Genomic DNA, 27913 nt, shown 5'->3' with positions numbered 1-27913 from the left:
TCTGTAACTAAGCTTTCAGGAAACATGACACCCTAATATAACAATAAGACCCATTATGACACAGCTCTATGAAATAAGAATATAAAGATGAATGTTGTTTTCACCGGAAATTTATTTTTTTGTTGTGATGATGCCTAAAACTAAAATATAACATAAGAACATCACTTAATAAAATTATTGACATTAAGATAATATTGCAATAAATAAATAAAAACACATTCTCATTGCAAACTGTGATATATATAATATTATTTTCATTATGTCCAATTATGTCAATGATTTCCAGAACAAACTAACTGGAACATTTTGAACCTGTAAATAACCAGAAAGCAAGAGTCTGAGATGAGCCGCTAAAGTCTGGAGTAAAACATTGATGCAGTATTAAATATTCAGTTTATAAATATCTTAACCTTTTATATATGTTACAAAATGTACTCTTTCTCCTGAAATGCCACACAGGGCAAGGAGAATGTAAGCGAATAGCAACACCTCAAGCAACTAATAACCTGCCTGACTTATGCACTCAAAGACTGGCATCTTAGGAAGCTATAAGAAACTATTAATACAAAACCAAGTCAGACATCCATGCAATATGCATGAAGAGTTTGGAAAAATATTTTTACTGCACAAACCAGTCAGCAAAATCTTACAGTCCTCAAAGTATGCGTAAACACACAATAACTAATTACAGCTAATAATTTGGCAAGGCACTGACAAAAATCAAGAAACACAATATTGCCCATGTTTATTGAGGGGTGCTAGAATATTCCTGTACAGCAATGGACATTATGAGGCAGATTTATGCAAAGCACACATACAGCAACAAAGTCCCGTAAACTAACAAATTGCCAGCTTTATGACATCGTAAAAGAGAATTTTTTTTCTTTATTTTATACAACTTATATTTTCATAAAATACACTATAGCCTTTAAAAATGGCAAAAGCATCAGTTTAAATGGTATGCAAGGTACAAAAAAGGAAATTAAATATGGAAATAATATTTTATGACATGCATCCATATGCAAGCAGCGTATGCATTTAGACTGACAATTTATGAGATGAAACATCGTTCCATTTCATATTTTACCGTCAAAACAAAGCTCTAAACATTGATTCTACATTGGAACTTAAAGCTTAGCTTTTTTTGTACCTTCATGGTTGAACCACAACAGCTTCACTTTCTGATGTCCTGTCCTGTGTCAATACCGGTTCTACATTAGACACCATCTTCAGTCATTTCTGCAAAGGCCTTGCCGATGGATATTTATACTTTCACAAGAGCGTACGTTTGGTAATTCTCAACAGAAAGCAACTGAAAGAAAGAAATTGAAAATACAATGCTTATGGTCAGGAAAGGCCTACAGATCTAGAGCCCCAGGTACAAATGGGGTAAAGATGCCACTTTATGTACAATCTATAGGTTTATTAGCACCATTACAAGCTCAAGGCGCCTCACTGGGTGGAGAAAGAGTCGACAGGTAAGCTAAAGCTTTGTTGGGAGGCGAGAGATCAAAGTAGTGTGGTCGATTTAGTATTCAGCTGTCCACACAGGCAATGCAACACGAGCCTGTGAAGACTATGTTTAACTGCGCTTGGTAAGTTAAGATGGCTTGGTGAGGTGGAGTACAACGGAGACGGCGGGTGATCACGGTCACTTCTGGACCGGGCCGCAACGATCGCACCACTTCCTGCAAGAGTGCATGGGGTTCTCAACTCTCCCTTGGCTCCGCCTCCAGAGCCTCCTCATCCAGCCGCTGCTGCGCCTCTTCCTGTAGGAATCTCTTTTCCTCCACTAGTTTCATCCGCTCACGGATGCTTTCGGCTGAGGAGGCCATGTCGCCCGGGCTGCCGAAAAACTGCTCGCTCCTGCAACCGGGATGAATGAGGACAGCAGGAAATGATGACAAAAACAAAACATTTCCATCTTAGTGATTGTTGAATACAGGCTAATATGATATAGCAATCCAGTTGAGGAAGTAAATCTAAAAAGGTTGAGTTAAATTAATTTGAGGCACATAGGTAATTTGCCCACATCATTTATTTACAGAAGTAAAAAAAAAAAAAAAAAAGTAGCCAACATAAATTAGAGCTCCAATACTATTTAAAATATTGGAATAAAAAAAATGGATTAATACAAAACAAATAAATAAATAATAATAAACAGTATTTTGCATGTGGATAAATTAAATATGAATAAGTACAAAACAAAAATTAAGTGAATATAAGTAAATAAATGAATAAATGCATACATACATAAATAAAGGAAACATTTTAAGCATTTGACAGACACTTGTTCAAAGTGACATGGGATTTACATTCTATTAATTAATGCATTCCCTGGGAATCAAACCCTCGACCATGGCGTTGCTAGTGTCTACAGATTGAAAATACATAGGAATTTCAATACAGTTTAAAAGGATCCTATTCTCAAAAATATATCATTATAATAACTATTACAATTAATAATAATAATAATATTAATAAGGGTATTTTCAATAAATAAATAAATCCCGTGCATGCTGATTATAGAGTTCAGGACAATCATGGAAGGATATGATTATGATACTAACAAAAGTTCAGAGAAAACAGAGAGTAGAGAATTTGATAAGCGTGCTGGACTTTGGTCTCTCAGCTCTTACCCATCAGGGAAAATGACGGGCACAGTGAGCCTGTCCAGAAGACCTTTCCCCACCGTCTCCACCTCTTCATATGCCTCCACATCCACCATCAGCTCGGCTAATTCAGGGCTTTCTCTCAGAATCTGAAAGCAGGAAGAAAGCCAATTAGTGCCTGACATAATACAGAGCTAGAAACCTTCAGAGTGTGTATTACAGCTGGGATGTTTGTAGACAGTACATGCAAACACATGCCTGAGACAGACTAGTTTCACTACAATTTTAGAATGTAATTAACAATATTATTATTATTATTAATAATAATAATATTATTAATAATAATAATGAGTAATTAGCTTCAAATACAGTGTGGTCTAAAACATGCAAGAAAAAACCCTTATAAGGTTGTAATAAATATACTTAAGCTGACAAAGGTTCTTCACGATAAATCAACTCAATATATTTTAAAGGAACGGTTCACAACAAAAATAATCTATATATTCCCACGTTGGTAAAAAAAACATCTACTTTTATATTTTCCATGGAATGCAAAAGGAAGAAAATTGAAAGAATTATGCTGCTGGTCAAAATGTCTCCTGCTGTGTTCCATAGAAAGAAGGAAATTCAAACAGGTTTGGAATGCCATGAGGGCAAGTAGATGTTGACAATTATCCTTAAACTACTCTTAAATTTGCTATGACATTTGTTTTGCAGAACTGTACCAACCTTCTCCGCAGCTGTGTGGAAAGCACCGGCCATCTCCAGCCGGTGCTGCCTCTCGTCAGACGTGACTGTGAACTGTTTCCACACACGGTTGAGTCTGGGCAGCGTGTCCCCTGAGGAGCGGGTGGTGCATCGCAGAGACTGGCACAGCACCACTGTGGCCTGCAGCAGCTGGCGGCCGTAATCATAGGTGCTCTGAAAACAAAAAAGGAAATAGTTACTGTGAACAGAAAACAAAACATGGGCTTGGATACTTGAACATTATACTCTAAGATGCATAAAAAAAATCATAAAAATATACATTTTATTATTAATTAGATCACATTTGATACAGAAAATTACTTTTTTTTTTTAACCTTTACCTTACCTGTAGCAATATATTTTCATACAATACATAACATATATTTCCCCAAAAAATTTGATTAGGGGGTCTCATTCATGAAACACGAGCAGAACTAATTTTTGTGTAAATCGCGTGTAAAGTGGTTCTGGCGTAAATTTTCGGTTTCATTAAAACGTTCGTATTTTCCAAATGTTAGTTGGTACGAAATAAATCTACACCTGCTCCCAGCCAGGCGTAAATAGTGCGTTTAACGTCTGAACGTTTTGCTCATTAATACGGCTGCATTTTAATTCATAATCGGGTACATATTTACACAGCATTTTGAAAAAAATATTATATATAGTAATTACATACAGTTTTTCTTTTCACTTCTGGGACTGTTCAATTAACAGATGAAACTCTATTAACAGCATCTGTAATATGCTGCCAGGTTTCCTTTTTTTAGGACCTGATACACCACCATGTACGCTTGAAAATAAAACGTGGCGTTTTGAATGAACTTCTGATAATAAAACTTCAATTTCTGCAGCTGAGATATTTAAATTTTTCAGTCGCTTTTGAGAAGACATGTTGAAATCCTTCGTTTGGTGTCATAATATGATGCTCATATATAGTTGTCAGTCGGATTTAATGGGCGGGATTTATGGTAATTGAGAATAAGCGTGCACGTGCGTCCCATTTACGACTGATTGGAATTCATTAACACACACACACACACACACACACATTTCACTATCACATCTGACGTTTACGAAGTATTTGTGAATCAGGAAAAGAGTTTTCGGGAAGTTCTCTTTACGCGCAAATCACTCAGATATTTACTCGTATATTTACAAATGTTTCATGAATGAGACCCATTGTATTAATAAAAGATAAAAATAATTAAATGAAAAAGGTATATATATATATATATATATATATATATATATATATATATATATATATATATATATATATATATATTAATAATTCATAATAATTGGAAAACAGATTTATTCATTGGGATTTCATGTTGTTTTTTATTTAATATTACTCTGATTATATAATGCTGATTTATTAAGATTAGGTGTGCCAGCAGAGCAAACTCAAAACCTCTACAGTTTTAAATACCTGTGCAACATCCACAAACTTCTTGTGTTTCTCCAGCAGCACTTTGGTTTCTTGCGAATCATCTCCCAGTCGGATGTGGGTCTTCAACAGAGCATCGAGCAACTCTCCTAACCACTCCACTGCCTGTGAAGAAATGAAACGGCCCTTACAGCCCCTCAGGAACTACAGACCCACTTCACACAGTTTTCCATCTGAATTTCAAGCTCTGACCTGTGATGCATCTTCCTCACACTTGAAGAGCTGCACCATCTGAAGCATCTTGAGTCTCCTGACATCAACCATGTCCTCACACCTATAGAACACAAGTGAACACATCAGACCATTATCACTTTCTCTTGGTACACCAGAAGTGCTGTGTCCATGATTAAAAATCATGAAAAGAGAAGAGGAACCTCTGTTTGCGGAGCTGCATGTCCTCCATGACGCCGTGAATATGGTCGATATTGTCTTTGTTCTCAATGTTTACATCCTTGCCATAGGAAAAAGACGTCTGGGTAGACATCTGGTCAAGCAGTGCTTGGCCTTTTTCTCTTAAGCTTTGCAAGGCACCCTCTGGAAAACAGTGAGAGACTCAATTCACAGAAAAAGAGAAACTTATCTCTGTGGATTTTTACATTATTTTTTTTACTGTAAAGGCATCTATTTGGTAAAACAATTGAGAATGTATATGCTGTTTGAAGCACTAATTACAAAGTAGAGTAGTATATATTGCTTTGTTTTAATGAATGGTTTATGTCAGTTAAATAATTGCTTTTTTTTTTTTTTTTATTTTTTTTTTTTTTATTAGTCACTAGATAAAAGTGTCTGTTAAATTTGAATGTAAAAAAAATTAAGTTTGACAATTAATTTTAATGACAATTTCTTCATATTTCATGTTAAAACACGCCTCTGAGATGACCAGCCACAGTTTATCGTATTTTTATGTCTTGAGCGGTTCTTGAAAAGCAAACATTTGGTTATGTGATACGAATGCAGAAGCACTAAAAGTTCTGGTTTGTCAAACTATAATTACATGAACCAGGATCAGGCGTATGAGTAGGATAACAGAGCTTTCTGACCTACGCTCTTGAGTTTCTCCTCCAGATGTTTTAGAGTCTGCTGGATCGCAGCTCCATCTGCAGGGGCGACATCTGCACACAGCATGCCTAACAGTCCATCTAACTGCTGAGACAACTGAGACAAACACATAGAACAGTAGCATCAGAAAAAAGCTTTCTATATATTCACAGTTGAAACGTTCAATGAAACAATCTATAATGCCTTTTAAATAATATGTAGGCCCACAATGAATATGTAGACCGGTTTTCTGACTGTGGAGGAAATCGGTGTGTAAATGGCCTGTGAATATCAATTTGTATTGCTTTTAAGACAATTTTATTTCTGTTATTTGACATACACCAAAGGGGAACAAGATATTCAGCTAAAGAAAACAAAGTAGGGAGAGATTTGATTTTATCCTTCTGGAATTCGGATTGGAGTGCAAGAAGCGGGTGTTAAATATCACAGTGGAGCCAGATGATTGAGGGGGATTGGATGAAAATCAAAGAGGGATTCATACCATTAAATGAAAAGAAAATTAATTTCAGAGGCTGAGCAAGTTATTGCATTTTGATTAGATTTCATTTGGAATAACATGCACAAACGACATGTGCACAAAAAGACCAGAACTGTTTGTCTGAAAAGTAAAAAACGGGCCAATTTGATTTCATGTTGACTTTAAACAGAACTTATAGTGTTAGACTGTACCTACTGATAGCGGAAGCATCACAGTAGCCAAAATATTTTCTTGTTTCTACATGAACAAGATGTTTGCGTTCCGCGGAAATCTGTAGAGCTTTAACTGCAATTCAGTGAGTGCAGATTCCATGAGGGTCTAGTGATATCATCGGACCCTATTGAATCTTACATCTTGTGCGGTCATGTGGAACTCATGGGCGGACTGCAGGACGTTCTGTCTGAACTCTAACTGGCTGGCCTGCCGGTAGCAGACGTCACTGAGCTGCTGCTGAAGACCCTTGAGCTCCATCAGGTCCTCCTCATCTCCTGCGCTCAGCAGTGCTGCGATCTGCTGGTTCAGCTCCACATAAACAGCAAACCACTCCTGCAGCAAACAGCATGACATAAGCTGTTAATACACAGTTAAATAAACCACCAGCAATCATAACAACCACAGGTCCATAAACACTGTACACCAATTCTGCAGGCCAAATGGATACAATAGCTCCCATGAAACACACATACAAACACGTGTATGTGTGTGTGTGTGTGTTTGTATGCATGCATGCATGCATCTCTATCTATATCCCAATTTTTTTTTAATACCACAGAGGCCAGTAAACAACCACATCCAGGCAAAACACCTTAACAACCATCTAACACCCTGGCAACAAATCATAACCTTATACCCTTGCATTTTTGATTTTCACATAGACAAAGACCGCTCACATGTTCTTTAGAAAAGGTTAAGATCATGATAAATGTCTATTGTGTTCAAAATCCTTATTTGAAGAATGCCGAAATAACAGCATAGCTAAACCGTCTTCCAAAAAAAAAGCCCACCATTATGGCAACACTTTGCATGCTGCTGACTAACACTAAATCATTTTTACAAACCTACAGTTTGAACCATGTCTATAATTGGCTCGGTTCCTGACTCAACATGATAAAGCGGTCTCTGTTCAACAAAACCATAAAGCCACTGAGTCACACACACACTCCAAAACAACACCTTCCTGTTGTAAAACATCAACGCCAACAAATCTACGTCACAGAGAACCCTGTAAATCAAAGAGGTTCTCTGGCTTTGTCTCGCTGAGCCACAAACCACACTGAAGAAATACAGAGGCAGTAACTACTTCAGACAAGCCAAGAGCACACCACAAACCACAAACCACTCCAGAGACTACAAGCCAATCAGCTGACCTTCTGGAAATCTGTGTGCAAAATCTTTGGGTGGAAAACCACTACTTTAGAGAAAAATCAAATGCATTTATCAAGACTGTAAACATGAAGCTTTGATTGGTGACTATGAACTTAAATATATTAAGCAGCCTGAATCTGAGGTTCAAAATGAATCTAAACACAATATAATCTAATTTCCTCTAAAAATGTGCATAATTGGAAGCAAAAATATTCCAGAAGAACAGCATGCGATTACCTCAAGTAAAATACGTCAATACTGCCACCTACAGGGAGGACTTGATTTGCAGCATGTGGCATATTGGCGTCATCTGACTGACTTCAGTTGATTTGACAGATCACGAATCTTAAATTAGCAATTATATCTTGCAACACAAAACCACAGTAGAATAGAAGACAGTTGCCACAATGTCTGCATTTTTGTCTCTCAGCAAACTGTTTTAAGTTCTATGGTCTACAACTGTGGTTCACAAACTTTTTATGCCAAGTGCCACCACAGAACATCCAAGTGAATCATTTCAACCAAGCATTCATTTTTCTAATAAGTTTGCTTTTAGCTCGTCCTTTGATTCTTTAAAAATGGACGGAGGTGCAGGGTCAGAAATCAACTTTTCTTTTAAGTGGCAATTTTAGCCTCCGGGAATTGAGGCTAAAATTGGGGCATTTCTGTTAAGGCCATTTTTAAATCACCATCCTAATAATTGTATTTGTGTTGTCTTTAATGTAAAATACTTCTTTTCAACCAAATGCTTTTACAAATACTTTAAACAATTGCCAATAACAATTGACGGTTTAAAAATATATGTTTAAAAACGGGAGCTAATAGGTCGGTTTTAAATAATAAAGAATTATTGTTATTGCTGTTGATATTGTTATAATGATAATTAATGTCGATTAATAGAATAACTACATCAAAATAGGTGTCTGAATTTTGGAGAAATCATACGTTCTGGCTCTGGCTTCACAGACAAACATGTCGGTCTAAGTTATTCTATTCTAGCACAAGCTATGCAAAAACTCCCGTTATAATCACTGAAGCTACAAAACAAATCTTATTTTTGGATGATTACTTACATGGTTACTCAATACTGTCCTTTTATGGAACAGACCTATGTGAAAATTTGTCAAAAGAATCTCCATTTGCATTCCACAGAGGCTGTACGTACCACAAAAACCATATACACAATCCAGACGTGATTGCTATACTTACACTGTGTTGACTCTCAATCTCCTCGTGTTTCTGCTGCAGGGCCTGAGACGCGCGGATGGAGTCTCCGATCCCCCACTGTGTGCGGAGCTGCTCTGTGCCAGGACCCTCCAGCCAATTCACAACCTGCTCACACACAAACACAGACAAAGAAACCTTTAATTAGGGAGTCACTACCACATTCGACCCCCGAGCCACAGAGCAGCCTCTAATCGAAATCAAGAAGGAACAGAGAGCAAATCTAATTAACTAAATGACAGGATCGGGTCGATGAGAGCTCAAATTAGAGATTTCCTTAATCAGATATTTACTGGTTTACAAAAAGACAGATGTAGGAGAGCTGGACAATCCTTCAGCTGTCAGATTTAGAACATTAATATCAGAGCACAAATGGGATTTCGGAGCTGCGGCAAAATGGAAGATTGTCAACATGATCACCATGGAAACAGACATTTTATTTCATCTAAGACATAACATAACAACAACCTCGGTTCTCACCATCACTTTACAAGACAAACACCCTACACCAGGTGCCTCTAGATGTGACACAAAGAAAGAGTTTACAATTCTAAATTCTTATTGTAATGTAATGAAGAATGTCTATAAATGCACTAATAAATATAAACTATATTAAATCAGAGAATCTATTTTAAAGAACCTAATGTTTTTTTCCTTCTCATGGTGCCACATAAAGACAAATATCCCTCAAATTAAAAATATTTCATAAAATCTAAATATACTAATAATATAATAAAATGATAGAATGTTTAAAAGTAGAGGTTGTAAACCATGTTACACGGATCTAAATTGAGATCAACTAAAAACTGAGGCAAAAGCGCAATATATAGATGCATCTATGCACAAATGCATCAGCGGAGCCCTGCTCTCTCCCAGCGATTCTCCACGATGATCGGATTCCTGGGGAATTCTGTGGGAGCGCATTCTGTAAGCCTTCCAAGAAGACAGAGCAGTAGATGTGTACGTGAAAGAACTATGTGACAAATCTTTTCTGTGGAAAGACTCAATGATTGTATGGTGCGAAGAACCACCAAAAACTGCTCTATTTGTAGACCAAGACTGCTGATTCACCAAAGCCCAGCCACAGTCTGAACTGATGCTTCGGAATAAGATGTCTTCTTGTAAACCTCAGCGATATTTAGATACACGAATAAAGCAAAATGGATGACAGATGAAACTCCCTCACACTTCACAACATCATGTGGTGTTCAAGAAAGAGATGTCTCAAATGAATTTGCCAAAACTCAATGCTACCCCAGCTCAAACAAAGAGCACAGGAATTTGTGACAGCTGAACAGCACCAGAGTTCTTCTACAACACAACTCGACTTATCTGAAAGTGATCGCTCACTTTTCCGTTTACAATTCTTATCATTATCAGTGTTGGTGATGATAAAAAGTGTTTTACCTGCATGACCTTGGTTTGGATTTCCTCTAGCTGGGAGCGTTTACTGCGCTGTCGGCACACTTCCTGATACTTCGTGTACTGCTCCCTCAGAGAGTCCAGGAGCTTCATCACCTGAGGCTGAGCCAGCAGCTCATCATCCATGGGCGACCAGGTTGTGCCACCTCCTCCTCCTCCTCCCTCAGAGCCATTGAAACGCCTCTGCTGGAGCTCCGACAGCAACTCATGCCCTGTGATCAGGCAGTAAAAAAAATCTTTTAAGCCATTTGAAAACTGAATTCAGTAATCAGTAATAAAATGTTTCATAAGCAATGTGTCAAGAAGAAAGAAACTGATGAATGCACGACGTGACGGCGAATGTTCCCATCTGTCATGGAGTGCGGATTCAATTGATGCAGTATGAATCCATCAAGCTAGTATTTCAACTAAATTAGACACGAAGTGACAAACTCAAATGCAGAAGAAAGGAACAGTACTACTGTTTTGTATTTAATTTTGTCCCACTGCTGTGTTTTTATTTGTGCCAATACTTGTGATTTATTCTAACGAAGGTTAGGCAAAATAAAGACTTCATTGAGAATCTGTTGCTTTTCAATTCATGAACATGAATTGAATTGGCCCTACAGGATGTTACATTGGAAAGAAGAAATTAATAGGCAGAAAAACAGAGGAACTGAATTAGCCCAAAACAAAATAAGACAAAAATTGAAACATGTTGAGGGCAAAAGGCAAAAAACAACAACAAAAAAACACTGAATTGCACAATCCAAAATTTTATTTAATACAAACCATCAAACCAAACAAGATTTTTATATATATATATATATATATATATATATATATATATATATATATATATATATATATATATATATATATATATATATATATATATATATATATATATATATATATATATATATATATAATTTAATAATTATACTGTTTGACATTTTTTAATAAATTTCCAATGCAAAACTTGATTAAGCATGTTTATTTAATATAGAAAACCAAATAGCATTACTTAAAAATTATCAATTTAACTGCATTCTAATTCTAATAAAAAAAAAAAAATTCAGGCTGCAATTTAAATTTTGAGGCATTTAAAGGGGATTCTCAATTTAGATTTAAATGGTGCACAACACAATGGTGCCTGAATCACTTACACTGGGCACAGATTCACTGAACCAATGAAGCCATTCTTTAGAAAAGGGCACAGTGTCAGACACAGAACACTTAAGCCAAGTTCTTAGTTCTACCTCAAGAATAAAACTGAATGGAGTCAAAGACCAGCTGGAAAATGGCTTCACTGTGGACAGCACATGCTGGATAGAGTATAACAGTTAAAATTCCCAGACCAAAATCTGCTTTTGAATCTAGCTCTACAAACGGACCCAAAATATTTAAAAAATAACTTAAGGTAGTTTTGCAATTTCAATGCAGAGTCTACATGTATACAAACACAGCCAGCACAGACCACAACTCACCAGTCTGGAGAACCGTTTCAGGATCAAATGAAGGCAGGCTGTTGCTCTCTGAAGACCTGTGTGTAACAACACATTGTTGCTGAGCACTTGTCTATAAAATGATGACCATTTAATGAAACAAACATGTTGATTTCTCTGTACATTTGACTGCTTTTTAAATCCACTAAATATTTGAATTACACATTTCAGAATGACTAACAGCAGACAGAAAAACAGTGGGCTCTGAAATGACTCGTGTCTGGAGATAATGAGACATAAATGACCTGTCCTTCTCTGCCTGGCTTCCCTTCTCATTTTCATTGATGACGGTAAGTTCATCCAGAAGAGACGTGGATTCCTTTGTGAATTTTTCAAAGACCTAGATGAAGAATAAATGGCAAATAAGACCTCAAGTTAAAACTATTACACTGTTAAAAGGATGGGCGGTATAGCTAAACACTGCAATATTATTTTTTCCAGCCTTTTGATGATCATCAATATCCATCTCAGTATTTATGTATATGCAGTGAAACAGCCAGAAATGATCAGTATCAGCCAGTGTTGTTTTAGTTGAACTAAAATTACTAAAAATAGTTTTTGTAAACTGATAGCTGAAATAAAATATAAATGAGAGGGGGGGGGGGGACTATGAATAAAGAAAATTTGAAATGCTGCCTTGACAGCTAACTGAAATAAAATAAGCAATAAGGCAACTTACTTAAACTGGAATAAAAATGAATTAAAGCTAAATATAAAAAAGAATACTTAAGTACATAAAACAATAATAAATAAATAATTCAAACTATTAATAAAATCACTATACATCACTAATAAACATCCACTGTTGATAAGTAGATTCAAAAAGCAAACAATTAGCCATGTTATCTGCCATTTTTTTCACTGTATGAATATAAGAGTGATATTTGATGCTCATTTACATTCACCAATGAAACAAATTACATTTTAAAGAAAACTTTTCATTTAAAATGTCTGAACATTTTGAACTAGTCCAATGACACTGCCTATTAAATATTAAAATTAAATTAAAATTACACCAATATTCACAATGATTCTGCACTTTTCATTGCCAGCTATATCAAGTGAATATATCATGAATACATTACCCACTTCTATTAACTACAATAACCCCGAATCACCATGGTCTACCAATAAAGTAATCAATTTAAAATTGAAACCAAGGGATTTGGTTCTCACCAATCTTTTGTTGAGCCAGTCCAAATGATCATAAACCAGACTCCCTCCAAATTCATCTGTAAGTTGGCATGGTTCAATGTAGCGTGTGAGTTTATTAGCAGACACCAGAATCACCTGAAACAGAGAAAATTAACTCTCAGGTATGACTGAAGACAATGCTATTTCATCATTTGTGCTGAGAATATTAACAGACAAGAAAATAAAACCATCCTGACCCATTTTGGAGAAGAAATTGTAGTAATAGAGGGCAAAGTGCAGCAGTCACTAATGTTACCAATTAAACAGGCATTTGTGTGTGTAATGTAGCATAATCTGAAACCGCTCATGACCTTCTGCAGCAGAAATGCCATGCATGGTTAATATCCATAAATAATTTATTTGATATTTGAAGGCATATAGGACAAATTCTGCAGGTGACACAGCTGTGTCAAAATCACAAACTGTCAATATAATATAATATAATATATGATACAAATTGCATTGCTTTTGTAACATCGCAACAATAAGACCAACGGCCATTATCATATTATTATAATATTATATTATTATTATTCTCTGTATAATGAAAAAAAAAAAAAAAAAATATATATATATATATATATATATATATATATATATATATATATATATATATATATATATATATATATATATATATATATATATATATATATTATAAATTCTATGACAAATTAACTACATTTCACTGCTTTCCTTAGCCATAAAATAATTAAGTATAAAGCCTGATGTATAAATTAAATACAAAAAATACTATTACAATATCTGACTATTATTACTATTTCTGTATAATGACAACTGTTATGATATACAAGTTATATAATACATATTAAATATGATAAACAATACTATATAGTAATATAATTAACAATAATACTATATAAAATCAATATTTTATTATTATTATTATATATTCCATATGGGAAACTAATAATAAAGAATATATTAGCATTAATAAATTCTTTGTAATGATTAATAACCTATATATTTGACTGATGTCCCTCATACCACTCAGTGGTCTCTTTATTTTTATTTAACTACATACAAATTAAGTAATAGACATGAAACATTGATTTAAGCTGGTTATGTAATAAGCAGGATAAATGTACAATCAGCTGGTCATTAATGCAAAACAAAACCGTTTACAGCTGCCAAGCAGCGTAACAACTTAGTGCATTAATTCAACGAGAATGAGGCTCATTAAATCAGAATTAAAGGCAGTAGTTTGTGTTATGCTTTAAATGCAAATGTTTATCATTACTATGTGCTTTACGTATGCGGCCTCAAAAATTAGTAGACCCCTCCGCTTTGGACAGGAAGAGAGATGGCAAAGATATTCAGCTGAGTCAACACAAGGGAGGGATGGGCAGGCCTCGCTGCAAACAAGTCCAGCCCGCATTCCAGCATACAGAGAAAAATAGTTTGGATTCATAATATCTGGGGTAAATTACTCAGAGGATGTCAGGGGCGTGTTTTTGCCCCCGCTGTGTGGCTGTCTGCCTGGGACAGTTTGAGATAAAAATAAAAAAAGCCTCTTCATGTATTAGCCACAGTGAGGTTTGTTTCATGTCAGTTTCACAAACAGGAGATCTTGCATCTAAAAAGCCTTGTTTTGAGCTGTGAGCTTTCAAAAATGGAGTTTGAGCATAAAAGCTTTTGAACTGTATTTCGTCTTATCTCCTGTCATGACATCATCACAAATCCACAGACGGAAGGCGAGCAGACTAAAAACTGGACTGAAAATTTAAGAAGAAAAAAACCTTAACACCTTTCACAGCAGCATTGAAAAGGAAGAGTTAGCTCAAAAAAAAAAAATACCGTCACCACCCATACTCCAGATGTGTAAGCCATTATATTTTCATCAAAAAAATTAAAAAAATAAAATACATACACCAACAAATAAACAAAGAAAAAGAAAAAGAGAAGCACCCTTAAAAATAGGGTGATAAAATATTATTTCTACAATATCCGTTATCTGAAATTTTGGGGTGTACTACACCTTTTAAAAAACATCTGCTCACCAAACTCAATCTATTTAATCAAAGTAACGTGAACTCTTTGAATCCTCTTCATGCACAGTGACCCTGAACACAGGGACGCACCAGCTTGGATGTGAGCCAGCTGTGCCCACACATCTGCAAGGTTCGCTGGAGGAGATTAAACACTGCATTTGCTAAAGCTCTCTGATCAATACAGTCCCCCAAACAGCTCGCATTCTGGTCACCTTGCAACTTCAGCAAGGACACATTAAACTGACCAAAAGTTAAAGATGTTTGCAATATTTGAAAAAGCAATACAAAAGTAATAAATGCTGTTCTTGTAAATTTATTCCAAGAATCCTGAAAAAAAGGACTACAGTTTCCACAAAAAGACTACAATGATGATAATAATAAGATATGTGATATTCTTTAGCATCAAATCAGCAAACAACAGTCTGACTGACCCGAAGTTACCGTTTAGAGAAGTTGTTTCTAATGAGAAATTAGTTAGAAGAAAAAAAAAATTTTCTCCTATTGGTTAAACTGTACTTGTTTAAAAACACCAGAAGAAATAATGCTATATACACATAAACTAAAATACATGATTGATATAATGCATATTACAGCACTTAAGTATCACACAAAAGCTTTAAGTTACTTTAAACAAACCATCTGAATCTGAAAGTTGTATTTATTGTATTCATTTACGGATATAGAATATGCTAAACTGTTGATGGCTGCCAATCAGCTAATGCAATGAGATACAAAATGTCAAAACCGACCTGGTCAATAAATAAATCAATGGGTCAAGGGTCGACTGGTTAGCATGATCTACTTAGCCTCTGCTGCCAGATGTCAATAATACAACAATTGGCTGAAACCAAAAATATTCAGTTTCAGTCTAATGCGATCAACTCCCTTTGTTTAAAAGGAAAGTGGAACTCTTTGCATCAGCATCTTTAACTCCTTAAAAGGAAAGAAACATCAGCAAAAATAAGCATAAAAAATATGCAGTCCTGTAACAGATGGTCCTATGGACCCTAAGTGGCAGTGAAAGAGGATCCACTTATTTAATAAGGCCTCCGGGTCTCTTCCTTCCCATATGTTCACTTATGCCTGACCAAGCGTCAGTGATGAAGAGGTTCTTGGGCAGAATGATTAATGTGGAGCGTACGGTCCATTCAAGAATGGATCCTCAAGCAGGACAAGAATATGGTGATGACTGTTTTCACTAGTCTCCACTTCTTAATGCTGATACACTAGCCTCCATTCAGCCAAAACTGTGCCATCTGGTAGTTGAGGGCAGCTAGAGGGGCCTGCTGGCCGAGATCACAGCCCAAACAACACAATGACCCCAACAAACATACACATACAGAGGTTTCTATTCAGGAGACAGTGGTTCAACTGTCCTTCTAAACACATCATCCAGCTCTTGGTGGGATCCATGTGATGGTTGCCAGGCAACATGGCATTATTGGTACATGCCCAAAGAGTGCACAGAGCAAGACGGCCAGATAAATGAGTATGCAGTTTGAGGCCAGGCCTCATCAGTGCACATACTACTAATGGCTGCAAACTGTACTGGAGGAAACATTGCAGTCTGCTCCAATTTATGATATTACAGTGAAGGATCCAAACCAACCCATTTGAAACATTTCCTTGTATAGTTATTTAAACACTTACAACATGCTACAAGTACTATTCAGACCAATAAGACAATATAGAAAATATAAATGTGCATTTATTTAATTGTAAATATAATAATAATAATTATGATTTCAATTTATAATAAATATGTATTTAAATTAATAATTTTACATACAAACTGCATTAAATCTTTATTATTAATGATTAGTACTTTTATATTAAATTACAAATATTTAAATATACATTATAATTATTATTATAAAAACAATTTGTAGATTCTGCAAGTTATCTAATCAACTCTATTAAATTAATATAGTTATTAAAGAATCACTTTAAATGAGCACTAGGTGACTGAAAAGGTCAACTGAATGTAAAAAATAATATCAAACGAGAACAAAATGAAGGTTCTTAGTTGATGTAAAAAGGGGTCATACATGAATACTATAAAATTGTTATGAATACATTTCTAACATCACTAAAAGACCTCAAATAAAAAAAGAGAAGCCTAAACATCACAGCCTCATTCAAAATACCGAAAGCTAAAAAAGAAAGTTTCCCTGTATGATTGATTCATACACGCCCAGATGTGCTTCATGACCTTTAAAGCCCTAAAACCCTTATTCCCCTCACAGCACAACTCTCTGAGCCCTGACAAATAAATGAGAAAAAAAAGTCAATGCATTAGTGTCAATAACAAAAACATAGTCTCACAGTGAAGCCTCGGACCACTGTCAATGAAGATGTGCAGCTTCTGTCTACTTATACGCATGAGATCCTTTGGGCATTACTAATTAAATATGCTGTCTGTGTTATTGCATTATGCACAGCTTTACAAAGTGATGACACTGTGGTATGATGCGTATGGAAAACACAGTGGAACCATTCTAAATGGTCCATTTAGGATGAGCACAAAATCTAAAGTGACTAAATCAGGAGAGGTTCAATTATTAAGTTTTAATTAATATTGGAGCACTGAAAGATCCTCAAAAAAATGCATTTGGGTCAAAAAAGATGAATTTGCTTTTGCATAATCTTAACAAAAAACGGTTTAAAAAAAGTTATAAAACAACATATTACGTCATTTAAATTATTATCAATATGCTAAAATGTGAACAGTGTAATAATATAATAAGCAAGTGGGTCGAAACTTTTGACACTAAATGTTAACCTGTTTATTTTGTGGAATTTAGGTACCATTTCCTGTACAGCTGTTTCAGACAACAGGTATACGTATTGTAAGATTATTGTACAAATAAAACTATGCAACAGTATCAGTATAAATTTGTACAGTCCCAACCTTTAACTAATCAGACCACAAGATACCACCGCCACTGCAACCAATCATAAAATTAAAAAGGAAATGCTTAGAAGTTGGAAAGTAACAAATATTTTCATGTTTAATCACCAAGTGCTTGTGTAATCGTGCCCATGCCTGCTGTCAAATACAGTTTAGTCAAAGTGTAGCTCTTTGTCCACTTAAACAAAACACCTCTAGTACACTTACCTCAAAGCCAAGCCTGTCCTTCTCTTTCCAAAAGCAAAAATGGGTCACTTTTTTGTCCCAGAATTCATCAGGTTTCACCACACACACAAGAGAGACCTCAGCTGGAATCACATTCTAAAGGAAAAAATAAAATAAAAAAATTAGTTCACACTCCAGCTGCAAATTACAAACAAATAAGAGAAGAGGTGAGCATTTTCTTTTTATTGATCAATAGTGATGGATTCATCCAACCCTCTACAGACACGCTGACAATTGAATCACCATTGGCTAGTATATCTTTTTTTTGTTTACTCACCAGACTGATATACCATATATGCATGTGTGTGATAATATTATATATATATATATATATATTCTAGTGTTTGTAAAATGGCACAGCTTTTTAAATATCTGAAAGTACTACATTCTTAACATCAGTCAGTCAAGCATTGTATGTGATAATCACGTATTATTTAATGAAATTAGAATTAAAACCATGTATAGGGCCTTTCGCATCACTTTGGTTCTAGAACTAAATGAACAGTCCTGGGACGATTTTGCGGGAACTATTTCCCAGTAACGTTAACATTTAAAGGGTTGCATTCGCACCGACAGTCTTTACTAGGACGTGACTTAAGCCAGTCGACAGCATTGCCATTTGTGCGCGGCGTTCAACAATGTTAACAAAGAAGAATAATGTTAACAATAGCAGGATGGAGGACGCGGTGATCGGAGCTGTGTTTTTGTTGTGTCTTGCGGGTTTCATAATAATGGACATGGAATATCAACGTATAAGTAAAGCGATTGAAAGATCGGAAAGAAACACTAAGAATCTTCAACGACAACTGGCAGTGCTACATTTGTCACAAGTCCTTGCACATCAGTGTCCGTCCATTTATCCACACAATTAGTTCTGGCACTTTGAAAAGGTTCTGGTGGTGAGAAAGGCCCTTATAAATACATATTAGTCATTTTAGCAGAACTCAAAACAGTGATTATAACAGGCGAGCATTAGCCAATGAGATTGCCGTTTGCACATTACTTCAACTGACTACCGGAGAACCCGGCAGTTCTTAAAAGCTAAAAGAATTCCAAAAGGAACTCCTTTATTTTGACAGGAAAATACAACAAATTATGTTGCTTACATGTAGCGCGTCAATTCTGCGTGGTATGCAAGACTCTCTCGCCGTCTCTTTGCATGTGTGTGAGACAGCGAAAGTGACGGCGAGTCATGCTCAGTTACACTAGAGTTTACGGTATGTCAAACACAGGTGTGCTGCGCATCCATTTAGATGAACTGAAAAATAACACAGATCGCTTGACAGAGAGAGAAACTCTGAAGCGCTCAGTCATTGTGCTCGACGAGTAATAATATATCTGTGCTAAACTTGTAATTAGCCTCCAACTCACACACTGGTGAATAAAAATTTAGTCGCCCAGATTAAAGATTTAGTTGCATATGCGAGTGATTTACTCGCAATGTAGAGGGTTGCGATCATTGATTTACAGATATAAAAGGGGGACGGAGATTACACAAACGGTTTAATTTACTTCTACATAATCGCCAAATCAACATGTTAAAATCCACTGAAGAACTTTAATGAACCTACTGGTGTGAAGGACAGTTTGATTTCAAAACAAACTCTCATAATGTCATATTTCCTAAAGCTCTCAAATGGAGAGAGAAGGCTTAGTAAAATAACTAAAAACTGCAGGTCATATGAGAACAGGGTGAGGCTTTGCCATCTCCACCACCAATAGTCTGAGCTAAATTACACAAATCTACGATGTAGAAACCACTTAAACGTTGTAGGGTTCAGGAGCTTTCTTTGGCAAATCAATATTGCAATTTATAGTAAAATAGTCCATATGCTGAGTTCTATTCAAATGGGATGTTAAAAGGTACTGATTTTTCCTAAAAGATTGTTTTTCTTCACAAATATCTGCAATAAATTCAACAACGACTAGTAGGAATACAATGAAACAATAATTCAAAGCTAATGCTGTTTTAATGCTGCCTTTAAGCTGCTATTTCCTTCAGGAAATCTAATGCCTGAAACAAAATGACAGGTGCAAAAATGTAACCGCTTGTACGGTCTTTTTAATAATTCAACTAAAAAAATAAAAAATAAAAAAAGCCTTCATTCCCAGAAATCATAATAGACTGATTTGGTGCTCAAGAAACATTTAATGTCAATACTGTAACATTAGTTTACGAACCATGATACATTACTTGCTTATTATAAAACAATTTACTTATTTAAATATTTTGTAACATTATACTTGTTTATACGGTCAGTTACATTTGATCAGTTTAATGCATCCTTTATTTCTGTGCTAAACAAAAATAAATAAAAAAACTACTCAATGCAATGTCATTCAACAGCATCATTAATTTCACAACACAAATCTCCCAGTTGGAAGTTTATCCTCAAGTGGCATTCAATTGTAATTCTAATCTTTGTAATTCTGACTTGGATACAGTACAGGATACAGACTATGCACAGATAAAATAACTGGGAGAAACAACAACAATCAATACATCCCAACTTTCAATGAAAAGAGCCAACCACCTGTTTTTCACTCAAAAATGTCTTTTAGCTGGCCAATCCTAACAATTTCTGTGAAATATTGCTATTGACTAGAAAATAGCTGTCCAGAGGCACTGCCAAGATGGCCACTTAGTGACTGGACTTGCATTTTGGGACTTTGATAGAACAAAAAAATAAGTCATGATATAAAATAAAAGCCTAAGTTTACAGCAGCTATTCAGTGCTGTGTCACAGAAACAGGAGCAAATAACAAGCATCCATTCAGTTCAACAAATTTCCAACAACACAATGCGCTCTACAAAACCAGGAAATGCACATCACATGGGCTTCTCATAATAGCACTGAAATCTCATTATTTACAGGTATTCCTTCAGAAGTGTTAAGCATAAATCACCACAAATTTTAATGGGTTTCATTAATGGAAAAAAGCAAGAATCAGATTTCCACATAAACTACTCTGCCAATCTGAACAAAACCCAAAAGCGTGCAAAAAATAAAATAAAAAATATTTTCTCACCTGCAACATCAGAACAACAGTCTTCACTATATTCCACTGAGACTTCCTGCCGTCGACGATGACGGTGAAACCACGAGCTTTGCACTTCTCGCTGCAGAGACACAACAGAATAACACATATGATACATGCTGTCAGTCCACAAACGATGAATCAATTACAATGACTCCACTGTGGCTGTGTTGTTGAACAGACTAATTTGTTTGTTCTGAGTTCGTTTGAGTCGCAGTGTCTCACAGATTCCAAGAAGCATGTATTCAATCATACAGTTACTATTAAAAGGTTTAGGCCTGAACAACATTTCTTTTCATTCTTTGAGGGGAAGGGAACAGCCAACTCACCCACTAAAATGCCACCAGAAAGTAATTTGGAGAAGGTCACTATAAAAGCATTGAAAAATAAAAGGGACTCCAGAACCAGTGATGGTCTTACTGCCAGCATCATGTGAGGTTTCAGACTCAAAACTCAACAGGCCGCTGCAGCTCAGGGTATGATTATGTCTTTAATAATAGGATCAGATTAAAGCAATAAGCCATAAGAGACTGTGATTTACCTTGATTTTTATCATGGTTAATAAACATGCACAGGCCCATGCCAAGTACATCAAACTTTTTTTCTAGGTAAAAACAAGGGATTAGCAAGCTACAATTTTACCACATTTCTTCAGTTTTGACTGGTATTAGACTTTTATCATTTATTGGTATCATCAAATAATGAATTCTGAATGGTTTATGCTCATTTCCACCATTTAGATGACATTTTTCATTGCTTTTATTTTACCTGGGAATACTCAGTAGGTAATCCAGAGTGGCACTGAGCTCCTCCATGCTGGTCTGTTCAGTGCACAGTGGGATGGTCAGGATCAAACCACTGCGCCTGTCCTTGCCTCCTAGAAAACCAAACAGGCCGAGTCAGGAAATATGCAGAAAATCCAGCAGCACAGAGTAAAGCATGATGTACGAATGGAAAAACCGTGTCTAAGTGTGATTCTTTAAGGAAAAGATGCACTACAAAAAGCTACTGGAGGAGTAGAGCCTCAAGACATCGCAACGTGCAATTAATTCGCAGTATGTCAAGTGCCGTCTATGGGAAGATGAAGTTCATATGAGTGCAAGCAATATTTCCTGTGTCGTGGCATTGCTGTCAGAGTTGTGGTCTAATGGACTTTGCATGCTGAGCTGTGGTGTCTAGTTATAGTGCACTCAAATAGTCTTAAAAAGAATTTTTTTTAAAACTATATCTTAATTGTTATCATTATAGTTATCCTTGGTGTGAACGGGCCTTTTAGAGTCCAACTTTCACAAATAACTAATAAAATGGAGTAAAACGAATTCCCAAAAATGCCTTGCTAGCACACTCTAATTGTGCTTTTCGATTGCATGGCACAGCACCGTCACCAAAGCGTGATCACAGATTGTCCAGATTGTCCACAAAAGTACCGGTAGATTTAAATCAGCACAGCCAGCGAGGGAGCAAACGCAACTGTTTTGAACGAGCGCACCTTTTTTTAACAACCCAAAAATAACTGACTATTCATTCAATTGATGAAACACATTTCATTCAATTAATTAACCCCAATTATTGGTCTTTACCTGACAGAAAGGCCAGTTTCTTCTTCAGCACAGGCAGTATTTTGAAGGCCTCCATTCTGGAATGAGACTATACACGCAGCTGCAAGAAGTTGACAACATAGTATCTTTTTAGATAACATCATAATAGGGCTAAAACAAATACCTGTGATTTCAGGATCATAGCCCCAAATTTTCCCTGAGAATGAATGAAACTACATATGTGCCTATGACTCAAAATACTTCAATAGATACTCTCCAGGCAGATATAACATGCAGTTCTTTAAGAGATTTTAAACACAAAAACTGCTTTTCTGTAAATTAAAGGAATAGTTTACCCAAAAATAGGGACCACTGATGACAAGCTCCAAACAAGAACCAGAAAAATACTATAACAGAATCATAAAACACAATAGCTTTGCATGAGGAACCAACCAAAACTGAAGTCATTATCCACAGAACTTGTCTGGACTGGTCATGATTTACTCAACTTTATGTTATTTCAAACCTGTAAACTCTGACTTACATTCTTCTGCAGAACACAACAGATATTTTAAAGAATGTGGGCGACTAAACTGTTTTTGTCCATAAAGTAGAAGTCAACTGTGACCAAAAGAGAGACAATTCTTAAGATATCTTCTTTTATATTCTACAGAAGAAAGTCATACTGGTTTGGAATAACATGAAGGTGTGTGAAGCAAGATGACTTCAGAAGATGGCTTGAAGAATGGCAAGTTGTTATTACGAGGGATCGGTCTAAAGATTTTTTTCTTTTTTTTTTTAAAGATATTTCTTTATTATGGATTCACTGGAGAGAGAGAGCGAGAGAGAGAGAGAAAGAGGTTTGGAAGAACATTTTGAGTGAGTAACTAAATGCAGAATTTCAATTGAGTGGACCATTGCTTTAATGCCAAGACATTCACTGCATTCCTGTTCATTTTTATGATAAATAGTCTACACAAGCACAATTTTAAACCAAAAGTGCTTCCAACCATACCCTTAACAGAGCAACATTGACATGCCAGAAATATCAGAATGGTATAAAAACAGACAAACTGGCAAAACATCAGAAAAGTAGGTTAAATCACTACAATTAGGCAACACTGGACCATTCACAGCATGATTCAACTACATAGTGATCCGAGTCCTCAAATGCAGGCTGATCTAGATTTCAAAGAGCTGACAGTCTCACTCACCTTCAGCAATGATGCAGCACATCAAGAACATTCCATCTCATGCGATTCCTTCCTGGTACATGATCTGCAAAGATGCAGAGAGAGGCAGGAGAAGAGCAAAGGGAACAGAGGAGGAGAAAGGGAAAAAGATGAAGCATGGGGGAGATACAGATAGTGAGAGAGAGATTAAAAAAAAAACACTACTTTAAGACGATTTGGATTCTGGCATCCAGCTTACAGCAATGACAGTTCAACCAGCCTGAATACATCAGAATTCATTTGAGATGATGAACTCTGCCGAGAATGGAAGTGGTCATGTAAGTGTCCAATAATCAACCAGCAGCAATCAACTGATAGTAATTTCAATTAAATGTCCGTCAAAATATTTTTTAAAGGGAATAAAGATTTAGGGAGGATTTCAAAGGAAACACAACTTGGCAAACTCATCTTAACATAAGCTGATGCAAGGAAAAGTGCCACATCATTTAGGAAAGGATGGAAAGGACAGCTCAGCAGTGATTGCAAGGTTTGCTGATGTGTCTGCAAGCAAGGAATGAGTGCTAGCAAAAAAATAAATAAAAATAATTGGCCTTTGGTCCTTTAGAAGTATTACGCTGCACTGCCATGCAACCCACTGGCCAAACCCAATGCAAATGTCTGCCAATGCCCATGTGTTTGTGCAAATCTCTCCAAATCGTAAGAGTTCTAGGACATAATAATCATTCTGCAATGTCACTGTATATGCAAAACTGATTTTTGCATTAAGAAAATTTTTTTTAATTTCCTTAATACATCTGCATGTTTCACTATTGCTATTGCCAATGCTATTTTTGGAACATTTCATTATGACGTTTTCATGACAAATAGACAATTTTCCCATCAAAATTCACATTGCAATTCACATTCATCCTCATGACAGTAATGGTCAGTCATGAGATTATATTTACTGTAATTTTATGTATTCAGTAAAACCAATGCTGTGATGCAATGTTTTAAACTAGGCCTGCATAAATGAGAGGTAGAACAATAAAAACTATCATAATGAGACATTATTCTGAACTACAGTAACCAGAGCAAATGTGCTTAAGTCACAAACATGTCAATATGTTTAAAAAAATTCTTTATGCAAACCATAATTGTCGTATTAATTTTCGTTAATTAAATTATGAAACAGAACTTGGACATGTTCTGGACACAATTCCCTCCATTTGTGCATGTCAATGCCTCTCTATAAACAAACATTGGCAGTTTAAGCATTTAAGTTTATCCTGTGGTGTTTGAGACTCAACTCTGGACACATAAAGACAACAGTTGGCCAGTCCTGGGAATCAAACCAACAGCTGGCTGAGAGTTGCAGGAATGACTCGCTCGTGCTCTGGAGCTCAGGCGCGAGACAAAGACGTGATCCACCTATAGGGCCTACATAATATTACAATTACCGGTCATCTGCGCAGTGAAACAATCTCCCCTACTAACAACAACATAGGAGGCTAGGGTGTCATGGGAAAATACATATTTAAATGCAGTTTGGCATTCATTCCGCATGAGCCATATTTTCAAGCAGAGTGCATAGCTTCTGGCACGCGCGAGACGCAGATCCGATGGTAATGACCTATATTTCATACTTTAGAGGTTAAGGCATGACTAACATGAATGCGGTGTATTTTGGGATTGATTAGAAGGACAATCCCTAACTAACGTACATTAGAGGAACGTCGACAATAACGCTGTGATTGTTAGCCCTGCTAAAGACGCGGATGCATGATCCATGTGCCTTCGCTCAGAACCTCACAGCATCCTTAATCACGTAAATGGATTATGATGAAAAATAAAATTACCTTTCTCCGTATTGTGCTCCGGAATTGATCTATGTTATTGATAATAGCCTTTGATACTGAGAAGACTCTCAGCGTTATGTTTTGTTAGAAAGAGGCTGGTCCTGTTCATATTGCTCCTCCCAAATGATGGAGCAGGGCGTGTCTCTCCCTGTAATGGGCGGAGTCTAGAGTTTTTTTAAACACACAGTGCATCTTTTAAATAAAAAGATATCCTATATTTGTAGAGGAACGCTGACATCGAATACACTATGCAAAAAATGTCCGAACATGAAGTGAATTTCTGGTTTGAGCGATGATGTCATTTTTGCCATCGGAAAACAGTCAATATAATCATATGGGTGTTTCTTTTTGTTGTTGTTTTTACCTTTTCTCAATCAAAATGTGTCAAACTAAACATATTTTATATTGAGAAATAAGTTGCAAAATGAAACAAACAGATGATAACAGACAAGTAAACAACATGCAACATGAAAAAGAAAGAAAAAGAAATAAAGATTATATATATATATATATATATATATATATATATATATATATATATATATATATAATGTGACGAGTCAGCTGCCTTCTCCCTGATTAGTCACTGGCACCCCGTCCTAAATCGCTGCCCTTCACCAGGCTCCCGACTGGAGTGGATGTGTGAGAGGAGGGGCGCTGGACGAGTCCTGGCTGGCGGCGTGTGATGGGGCACACCTGAAGGAAATGGAGCCTCATCACCGCCGCTGTTTAAAAGCCCAACCAAATGACAGCCTAAAAGAAAACATTGCCTCCCCTGCTGCCACCCCAGTTGGCAGCAACGAATTAAAGGTAATGGCCCATTTGAAAATTTACGAGCGCGAATCTTTCGTGATTCGTGATCCCACTCCCGAACTGATTCAAGTGATTCCCGATCCCTCTCCGAACTCCCGAACTGATTCAAATGATTTGCGATCCCCAAATTGACTCAAATGATTCGCGAACCCGCTCCGAACTCCCGAACTGACTCAAATGATTCGCGAACCCGCTCCGAACTCTCGAATTGATTCAAATGATCCGCGAAGCCGCTCCGAACTCCCGAACTGATTCAAATGATTTGCGATCCCCAAACTGACTCAAATGATTCACGATCCCGCTCCGAACTCCCGAACTGACTCAAATGATTCGCGAACCCGCTCCGAACTCCCGAACTGACTCAAATGATTCGCGAACCGCTCCGAACTCTCGAATTGATTCAAATGATCCGCGAAGCCGCTCAGAACTCCCGAACTGATTCAAATGATTTGCGAAACCGCTTTGAACTCGCGAACTGACTCAAATGATTCGCGATCCCGCTCCGAACTTCCGAACTGAAAAATCTGCCTAGGGCACCAACTCCCAGAGGGGTCACCATCCCAGTTGCTCCAAAAAAAACAAAAAAATCTTCCTTCATTCTCCCATCCGCGCTCGCAACCGCTCGCACCTCATGTTTGCGGCTGAATGTTCATAACTGATGGATGAATCCAATCCAGTGAAGAGAAAAGAAAAGTAAAAGTAAAAAAAAAAAAAAAACATAGAGTTGGCACAAATCATTGTTATTGTAGCCATGGTAACTGCAAATTAACCATGGTTTTGTTACTTCAAATAATGATTTACAAAGTATTAATATAGGCTACTGTATTTTTTATTTTTTTGCTATAAAAACAGACCTAAGCCATCAATAGCCTTTAAAATGACTTAAAATGCATTATATAAAAAAATTATGATGCAATAATGATTGGTTAATAATGACACTGTTACAATACATAATGTAGGCAAATACAAAATAAACAATTTATGTACATGTTATTACAAATGCCGTGTAATTGCTGCTGTTACACTTACAGGACAATCAAATCCTTGTTTAGGCTACTCACCAAACGTTTCATTCAAATATTCACTTAATCTTTCATTTTTGGACACCTTTTTGCTATAGATGACACAGCCTTTATAATTTATTTTGCTATAGATGACACAGCCTTTATAATTTCTTCAACAAAAAAACGTTCATATCACAACCCTTACAAAAATAAACCATGGTTTTATCATAGTAAAACTGCTTAGTTTCCTTTTGCATGATTTCTGAATGCTTGAGACTATAAAATAAATTAGAGTCATAATA

The 27913-nt window shown here is 36.2% G+C and overlaps 1 protein-coding gene across 1 annotated transcript; it reads right to left on the bottom strand.

Annotated features, from left to right (window-relative positions):
* Positions 1-728: 728 nt before the first annotated feature.
* sestd1 (SEC14 and spectrin domains 1) lies at positions 729-25915 on the bottom strand. The gene is made up of 19 exons (XM_052606765.1): positions 25795-25915; positions 23978-24041; positions 22806-22884; positions 21994-22102; positions 21217-21307; positions 18169-18282; positions 13021-13134; positions 12090-12184; positions 11827-11882; positions 10343-10569; positions 8921-9043; positions 6698-6892; positions 5850-5964; positions 5184-5343; positions 5002-5083; positions 4792-4914; positions 3342-3533; positions 2640-2761; positions 729-1866 (listed from the first exon to the last, which is right to left on the bottom strand). Exons 3-19 carry the CDS (start codon positions 22858-22860, stop codon positions 1710-1712), a joined length of 2130 nt encoding a protein of 709 aa, XP_052462725.1. The 5' UTR covers positions 22861-22884; positions 23978-24041; positions 25795-25915; the 3' UTR covers positions 729-1709.
* Positions 25916-27913: the final 1998 nt, after the last annotated feature.

Source organism: Carassius gibelio, chromosome A9 (genome assembly GCF_023724105.1).
Source record: "Carassius gibelio isolate Cgi1373 ecotype wild population from Czech Republic chromosome A9, carGib1.2-hapl.c, whole genome shotgun sequence".
NCBI classification, from domain to species: domain Eukaryota; kingdom Metazoa; phylum Chordata; class Actinopteri; order Cypriniformes; family Cyprinidae; genus Carassius; species Carassius gibelio.
This window is presented reverse-complemented; position numbering and strand designations above follow the sequence as displayed.

What these genes read in the sequence shown, in the direction of transcription:
- sestd1 (XM_052606765.1), bottom strand. Translation starts at nt 22,860, where the DNA reads ATGGAGGCCTTCAAAATACTGCCTGTGCTGAAGAAGAAACTGGCCTTT. An exon ending in TACCTACTGAGTATTCCCAG is followed by an intron (nt 21,308 to 21,993) that starts GTAAAATAAAAG and finishes GTGTCTCTGCAG; the next exon opens with CGAGAAGTGCAAAGCTCGTG. An exon ending in GGAGAAACTCAAGAGCGTAG is followed by an intron (nt 5,344 to 5,849) that starts GTCAGAAAGCTC and finishes ACTGTTTTCCAG; the next exon opens with AGGGTGCCTTGCAAAGCTTA.